This window comes from Marmota marmota, unplaced genomic scaffold (assembly GCF_001458135.2).
Source record: "Marmota marmota marmota unplaced genomic scaffold, marMar, whole genome shotgun sequence".
Classification (NCBI taxonomy): domain Eukaryota; kingdom Metazoa; phylum Chordata; class Mammalia; order Rodentia; family Sciuridae; genus Marmota; species Marmota marmota.
Window position 1 is genome coordinate 10913491 of NW_026000243.1, and position 8952 is coordinate 10922442.

General features: G+C 39.2%; 1 protein-coding gene across 2 annotated transcripts in view; it reads left to right on the forward strand.

Moving 5' to 3' along the window:
- The first annotated feature begins 4786 nt into the window (after positions 1–4786).
- Positions 4787–8952, forward strand: part of Jam3 (junctional adhesion molecule 3) — a 70888-nt gene continuing 66722 nt past the window's right edge. The window contains exon 1 of one of the 2 annotated variants that reach the window (XM_048796244.1): positions 4787–4929. In XM_048796244.1, coding sequence (XP_048652201.1) covers positions 4794–4929 — 136 coding nt within the window. In that variant the 5' untranslated portion in view covers positions 4787–4793. The remainder of the gene's footprint in view (positions 4930–8952) is intronic. The other variant, XM_015499098.2, reaches the window with a different exon arrangement.

The window sequence follows — 8952 nt, forward strand, 5'->3', positions numbered from 1 at the left end:
AGGCCTGAAGGCTTGGTCTCTCTCTGGTGCTGCTAGGAAGTGTACACTTCGATGGTACAATCTGTGTGAAGACAAAATTACCTTTAATTGGAGGCCTGGGATAAAAATATCACAATCTGTAAACAAAGTAGTTCTAGCATCCTGGAGGCACACTACTGAAGCACATAGCAGCAAGTACCTATTTACCCAGGTTGGGGCTGCCCCTTCCCTGCTCTACTTGGAAGTGGTCTCACACTGAGCAACAGTTGCTCCTGGGTTTCCCTCCAAGATAATTCTGGCAGTACTGGTGTCCTTGAGGATCATCAGTGGCCCTAGCCCTGAGGTTCAGTTTAGAAAAACAGTTTCTCACTTTCTCCCCATTCCAGTGGATGTATTCAACACATTAGTGTTTAAAAAAAAAAAAAAAAAGTTGGTCTGTTTTATCTCATCACAAAATGATTCCTGCAGGGTGTCTGGGGACTGTTATTTACCTGCTGTCCAGGACACCCTTTGTGGTGTCTATAAGGCCCCCCCCCCAGACCCTGCCTAATCAAAGAAATAACAGAGACACCCTGATAGAGCCAGCATGGATATGTACTTCACTAGGACTTAGTGTGAAGCATGGGGAAGCAAATTTTCTGTCAGGGACATCCATTATGCATGGTATTGCCCACTGTTGATTATGTTGTTGTGTTTTATGTATATTGTGTAGTAAATGTTCCCTGGCTGTTAGAGGATGCAGCCCCAACAGTTTAAGTCCTGCTTAAACCTCTGGTTATCGGTGACAAGTTCTGCTCCCTCACATAATAAAGTTTGAACATTGTTGAAACACACCGAGGCAAGCATATAAAGCAGGGTTTATTTAGAAAGGGATAACATAGACTTCTCACTGGATGGAGAAGGGGGCCATAACTGGTTATCTTGGTATCCTGTGAAGCCAGGTGTTCTGCCCTTTTAATGTGTCCTAGGCATCCTTTGTTCTCCAGTCCTCTTCCCCTTATCTTTCTCCTTCCTTGCATATGTGATTAGGCCCAGGAATGCCCAGTGGGATGACCAAATGGTGGGGAACAGGTGGGCTGAAGTGGGGAAGGGCAGGATGGTGCAGCCCAGGACACATTAATTAACAACTTAACTATAGCTCCCTGTAGGGAAGGGCAATTCCTGGGACAGGTTACCTTAGCAACAGGTTGGAGCAGGGGGAGGTTCTTGATGAGGGTGGAGGAAGGGCTCTGAAGGAATTAACATTTCAATCCCTCAGGGTTTCCTACTTCTCCGGACTCACTTAAAATTGGCCTGACTGTATCTGACCTGATTCCATTTACCTATCCTTACTGACTGCTTGTCTAATTCTGGCATCACTGCCCTACTACAAATGAAGGACTATTTTTAAACCCCTGTGTGTATGATTTTCTTATTAAAGAAACACACATGAGCACATGAACACAAAGCCTCCTGTGAAAGGTTTACTAAGTAGCTGCTAACAAGGGCCTCTCTCTAGGAAGTCACGTGATAAAAACTTAGCATGACCTTTCCAAATGAACTACTGCAAAAGAGAGGAATGTACAAATAAGTTGAACTGTAGCATATGTTACAGAGGGTTGTGTCTGCTATTATTTTCTTGTGTGGGTAGGGGAGGGGAATCTTTTTATTGAAATAAAATTAAAGAAGTACTTTGAAGACAAAGAGCATGGGATTAGAGCTGGGATAAAATGAGAGCATACATAGTAGGATATATTTCAAAAGATGGGGCTCAAATGGAGGGAAAATGAAATGAAACAACAAAGATGAGGCCAGACTCCCAACAAATTCTGTACAGGAATGTTTTAATAGAACAATTTTGGGGTAAGAGACTTCCCTCAGTAAAAGGATCCCTCTCTCTCATCCTATGAGGGTTGATTACATATGACCAGTCAAGGATATAATGGTACAGTGAAGGAACAGAAGCCACAATCATATGACTTTTAAAGAATATGGTCACACCAAGAAAATAAACACACTGAGGTAAAACTCCCTCTTCTCATTAAGGCTCTTTGGGAATATTGTGATTATTTTGCCTGACATGAATCAAAGTGGTGGAAAAGGGAAAGGGCAATAAATATTTATTGAGAATCAGTATGTTTCAGGTGTTAACCTCATGTAATCCTTCCCTGACATGAGTAATGTTATTCTTATTTTACAGACAAGGAATATAAGGCTTGGTGAAGTTAAGTTAACCTTTCCCAATGTTACAAAACCCAGACTCCTCTGTTCTGCTCAGAGACAAGTCTCATAGGAACCATTTCTTTGTCACTTGATTTGCACTTTATGTTTGTATTGAACGGTATTGCAAATGCTTTTGCTTAAGCTCAGCACAAACATATTTAGTTCCTTGAACTCTTTTAACCCATTAATTCTCAAGTTTTCAATTCTGTCTGGAATTGTGGGACATGATAAGTTAAGAAACAGATCTCTCCAAACAGGAGGGAAATCAGTAGAATAGAGGTAGGAGATAGGGGGAGAGAGGAGGGAAAAGGGAGGTATTAGGGAAAACAATTGACAAATTATATTCTATTGTGTGCATATATGAATGTATATGTGACAACAAATCCCACAATTACAGATGATTATAATGCACCAATAAAAAATAAAATCCCATTGAAATGTTAAAAAATAAATCATTACCAGAGAGAGAGAGAGAGAGAGAGAGAAATGTGTCTCTCCCTAGTAGCCACACATTAGAAATAAGTATACTTGGATGATGCTGAGGCAGAGGCACAGACTGCACACCCCATGCTTGATGAATGTATCCAGAGCTTTGCTTCTGGCCTCATTGAGTTCTGATTCCCTTCTGATCAGGGTCAGCACTCTCCAGGGAACAATGAAATCCTGAAGAACAGACCATTTCACAGGGACACTCATTACCCAGTCCCCCTGCATCCCTAGACCCACTACTGTTCCAGGAATGTATCTCCACCATCAGTAATAACATTCAAACTCCATCTGTGGAGGAAAATCAATGTTTTACAATGAAGCACCTGCCATCCTCTCTCCTAGGAACCTTTGCCCCTTATAGAATATTCATGAAGGCTTTCTTTGTAATCTCTAAGTTTCCAAAGATTCCCTAAAAGACAAGACCTTTTAACAGAAAGAACTATTTCAAAATGCAGGCACAGGAAATTTAGCAGAAGAGACACTGGTTTCTGAAAACTATAATCGATCCACAGTCAGACACCATGTCACATTTCCTAAATAACTAAAATGTTTCTTCATTTAGGTAAATATGATCAGGTGAGATCATAAAGGGAGAAGAGAGCAGAAAAAAAAAATCCCTGGACCCAAGTGGAATTTTCCTCTTTTTGATTTTTCCATTTGTCTTTGATAAAAGGAGAGAGACCACCATTATAAAATGACTCTTACACCATATGCCAAACATTTATTTATGATTTTGGCATATGGTGACCTGAACTGGAAAGAAGGTTTAAGAAAGAAAAGGCAAATAGAATTATAAAAGTTTAAAGTTATTTAAATTTTTTTATTCTGTCATTATGAAATTTTTTTGGGAAGGTAATTAATTTGCATTTGCAATGGTTTGAGAAGTTTTAAATATGTATGAAGAAGATCATAGTAATGGAAATTGAGGCATATCTTAGCAACAACCTCAATCTATTTCATGTTTCTTGGCATTTATGTATATAAATTTGCTATATATATATATATATATATATATATATATATGTGTGTGTGTGTGTGTGTGTGTGTGTGTGTGTGTGTGTATATTTCCAAGACAATGTAGTAGGATGAAGTCCTTATGTTAACTATTGAGAAATACTCATTGTTGGAAACTGGCATGTTTTATTAATAAGTATATTCAGAAATCTGTTGTTATGCTGTTTCTGGGAGTGTTAGGAATATTCTTTATATATTTGATACAAAGAAAGTTTTTTCAAGGATTTTTCACACTATTAAGTAACAATTTTTTTTGGGGGGAGGGGTTACTGGGAATTGAACTCAGAGGCACTTGGCCACTGAGCCACTGTATTTTATTTAGACAGGGTCTCACCGAATTGCTTAACACCTCGCTTTTGCTGAGGCTGGCTTTGAACTCATGATTTTCCTGCCACAGCCTCCCGAGCTGCTGGGATTACAGGTGGGCACACGGTGCCCAGCTTTAAATAAGATTTTAAATCCTAATTCCTCCTTAGGTCTAGTTTCTAGTTTGTTTTTATCCTTGTCTTCAGCTTCTTGTCTTCATAAGATTCTGCTCCATTTTTCTCCCCTAACCTTATTTGTTGTCTCCAAATATTCGGAATTCAAAGCAAAGAATTAACCCGATATTCTACATATAAACTATTTGGGCATGCCATTATAATTTTGATCTACCACAGAAATGAATTGTTTTAGAAGAATATTGCTTTTATGTACATCATAGTGTATGTCTTACTAATGTTTTAGGCAGATTTTTGTTTTCATCACATTTTGAATCAGGGCCCCTAAAGATGTGAAGATAATAATGCTTCCAAGATAACTAAGCTGCATCCTTATTTGTAAAATAAGAAAAAGATGAATTCCCCACATTTTAATGGAGTGTTTCTTCTCAGACCTGTAGTGACAGATTTATTCTAGTTATAGAAATGTACCCAGCCCCACTTTTGAACGTTTCTTTACCCTCCTCCCACCAAGTTCTTTCAAGAGATATCAAGGGCCAGGTTTAGAGCATCGCTGCCTCCATAGCAACCAGACTTCAGCTTCCTCTGTCACCATGGTGCTGCCTCGTCGTGGCCGGTGGTCGCTATGGTAACTGGGGGCGGGTTGCAGGCTCCAGACCGGCTGGACGCATGCGCGCGGGGTCCGCGAGCTGCGCCGCGCGCCCGCCGGGCCCCTCAGCTCCCCTCGACATGGCGCTGAGGCTGCTACCGCGACTTCGGCTCGGTGCCCGGCTGCCCGACTTCTTTCTGCTGCTGCTTTTCAGGGGTGAGTTGGCGTGTTTCTGCCGTTGGGAGGGTAGGGTCTCCCTCCGGGCGATGGAAGCAGAGCGGGCTGAAGCGGATGGTTCTGGTACTGAAGGAATAGCGGTCCCAGCTCTGGGGACTCTGGGAGTCCCGGGCCGAAGTAGCAGCGCGAATCCCTGGTAGGGGGTGGGGTTTCGAGCCGGGGTCTGTGGGAAGCCCGGGCAGCCGGGCCCGGGCAGTGGGCTTATTTCGGGCAGGCGGAGTAACTCCGAACTGTGGGCGCATCCCGGCGAGGGTCTGATCCCTGTTGAAGGGCCTCAGCTCTGGTGGAGAGCTCTCCGGGACGGTGGGCTTTAGTCCCGCAGAGTGGGCACCGCCTTCTGCGTGGACAACAGCAACTGTGGTGTGGACTCGGAAAGTCACTGGGAAGCTGCGGAGTAGTGCGGTGTCCAAAAGTGGACAGCGAGTGGCTTTGCAAAGTACCAGTGAGGCAGTACTCCGAGGCCTGTCCGGTTTCTTGGTTCCAGCTAGAGCTCTGCTGATCTGCTTTTCGCCAGTCAACAAAGGAATTGAATTGGGCAAACCCAGCTTTCCTTTTCCAGAGATAAAACTGCACGGTTATCAGTCCAGTACCTCTTTGTATTTAGCCTGGTGGGGGAGACCCTTACCCCAAATAGCATCTGGGCCATTTTGACCAGGGCACGCTGATAAACCTGAGAAATTTGTTCATATTCTTTGCTACTTTTTGGAATTCTCATGAGATCCGTATTTCCCTGGTTAGTTGAACAGAAGTGCTCTAATAGCTTCCATTTAGTATGTATTAATACACCCACACACTCTCACGGCATTTCAAAGTCATTATTTCGTTTAGACCTTAGAACCACCTGTGTGAGGTGGATTTTATTACACTATTTTCAGATTTTAATGGAGTCTATTTCTAAGGCTGCCTTCAGAGTAAGTAGTGTAAAACTCACATTTACTCAAAAGCGCTTCACCAACTCTTCTTGACTAGTAAGCTTTCCAAGGTAACCAAAACTGTCATCCCTTGATGTCTTCCAGAAAATACCAATTAAACCACGAAGGGGCTCTTGGGAATGGGGGTGGGGTGTGTGTGAACAGATTTAAGAAAACAAAGATTCTTGTGTTTGATGCTTATTCTAGTAGGATGCTCAGGTTGGTGGTAGTTAAAAACTAAGGGTCTGGCACAAAAATAAGAAGGATCAGTCTCAGCAAAGTTACTTCCAGAACCAAATGCAATTGGAGATAAAAGTGACCAAAGGCTAGCCAGGGGACAAGGGTGTCAGGAATGTCCAGCTCCCACTGTGTTGGTTACACTGACACTGTCCTATTCACAGACTGTAACAACTCTCTATTGTTGAAAAGATTTGTTCACATGAGTTTGCAGTTTTTATTGCAGAAACATTTGGTAGTTTCCTGCAGGAATGAGTTTCAATTTTGTGGTTTATTAATAATAATATGCTAAGTACTTCATATAACTCTAATCTTTGATTTTGCCCTCTCTGAGGGGCTAATTTTGTGATTTTCTTGCTATAGAGTGTTGGAATTTACCTGAAGATCATAGCAGGAAGAATCAGATTTTCAAGACCAGGACTAATGACATTGAATCAAAGTGGTAGGATGTATTAATCCACTTTGAAGCCACTTTGAAGGGATGTAACTTTTTTTTTTTTTTCTGATTGGGTTTTCCATTCTTAGGTTTATACTAACCTAAGTGTACTCTATTAAACTTTCACAAGATCTTGACAATGATGTCTTTTTAATTTTTTTTTAGGATTTTTTTAACTGCTATTACTATTCAGTGTTTTCTTTTAAAAAATGTCCCTGATTTTATAGCAAACATTAATAGTTAAACTTTATTGGCTTTTGTTAATTTAATATGAATTAGTGAAATTTTTATTTGGATCAGTTTAACCAACTAATCAAGTGTTCAAGACCGTCATTTGTAAATAAAATATTCCTGTGTTCAATTGATGACAGTTGCAATTCAACAAATCATTATTAGACTTGTGTGTTTCAAAAAAAAACAAAAGAACACCTGTCCCAGGAATGAGCAGTTTTAAATCAGCTGCTCATTCCCAAATGACTTGTTGATGGACATTTGTTCTTGAGTACTGCAGACTAGAGAGAGTGAATGGGTAGCTGCTAGAAATACTTAATTACAAATAATTACACTTTTATATCTAGAAAGATTTATCAGCCACCCAACCCTAAACTGTGTGAAACTTGCTCCTAAGTCAGCACCATAGCATAGATTTAAATCAGTTCTTTTGAAAAATAAGTAGACTTTTATCAAGCTTACTTTCTGAGGTGGCAGAATGTAACAGAAGGAGCTATGGATTTAGTGCATTCAACTAGCAGCTGTTAGGGATATGATATTAGTAAATTCCTTCTTCATAAATTCTTTGAATTTTTTTGAAGCACTAGTGGGATAAAATATGTGTGAATGAAGTTAGGATGTATAGTGTCTGCTGAAGGATATCCTAGTTGTGAAGTTCTCTATTAAGATGTTTTTAGAATCAGGTGATACTGTATGAAAGTGATGCTGTTAGAGTTGAATGCAAATTTTAAATTTTTGTACTCTCTAAATTCTAGCGTATATGCATATATCTTTTCTGGAGTATAAAGAGATCATGAAAAGAAAGTTTGAGCAAGCATATTCTTTTACACTCAGTTTAGCAAGGACTGTATCCACTACCGTACTGTAGTGTAGGAGAGCCTTAATTTACTGCCTCTTTGCATTTGCCATGGCACACTAACTTTCTGAAAGTTAGTCCTTGTTTCTGATGTTCCAGGAATGCTGTGTTTATGTTTGTTTTTTTTTTGTGTGTGTGTGTGTGTGTTTGTGTGTTGGTAACTGGTATGTTTTCTTTGTTTTTAAATAGTATCTATTATGTGTTATATATTGCATTCCCCATGCATAGTTAGTATGTATAGTGATTGCAGTGCGGCTTGTGTAAAAAAAATAAACTTTTTAATACAATTAGGACCATATAAACATTTTTTTACTATGTCTTCTTTCATTTGCAAAGTTATCTCAAGACTCTTGTGGTTCCCACAAATTATTGCTAAGATCAGACTGTACTATATTCTTGATGTCTGCTATGTTTGACAACCTCAGCTTCCTAGCTCTAACTAAGCATATATCTTAGTCTGTTTTTCAGTACAGAAGACATTTTTTTTCTTAGTAGCTGTGATATACTAGGCCCTGTTTTCCATGCTAAGGGTGCAAAATGAATAAAGCCCCCAGACCTTAAAGAACCAGAATGACTGCATATTGAGTTACACCAAGCTTTAGTTGTTTTGTTTGGTGTGAGTGCATTGTATCTTCTAAAGGATATTAAAACTTTCTTGGGAACAGAGGTTGAATTTCTTTTTTATCTTTCCAGAGGAGACCCTAGTAAATGTGTCACTTAAAAGTCTGTTAATAGTTTTTAAACATTTTCTATGTGTCTAGGCATTTTTAAATGTATATTATTTTCATTCCAGTGGCCTTAGGAACTTTGGGAAAGTTTCAGTTTTTACTATAGTAGTTATGGAATTAAGAATAATTATATCTTGGACTTATTTAATTTCATAATCTGTTTTCTGCCATCTTCCCTGTGCAGTTACAAGGTTAAGAAGAAAACATGGAGAAATGCTTAGAAGTTGATACAAGCTGTAGGTACTACTAGTATATGTTTGTAATTACATAAAGTACTAGGGAAAACACCTGGAAGAAAGTGTACTAAAATGTAGGTAAGTTCTCTAAGTGGTAGGTCATTTTCTACTGTTTTGTTTTCCTGTATGATTCTTTTATCCTTTTGTCTGCTTTTCCAGTTTTCTTTAATGTGAGAGTGTTTATTTTATATTGAGAAGATTACATTGTGTTTTGAATTCTAGTAGATAAAATAGTGGAATTTTAAACTTGGCACTAGTAATGGAAACACTTAATTTGTTTAGTTTAATGTGATAGCTTATAGATTGTGCCTTTTTCTAGCTTCTTTTTTTTTTTTTTTTTTTTTTTTTTTTTTTTTTTTTTTTTTTT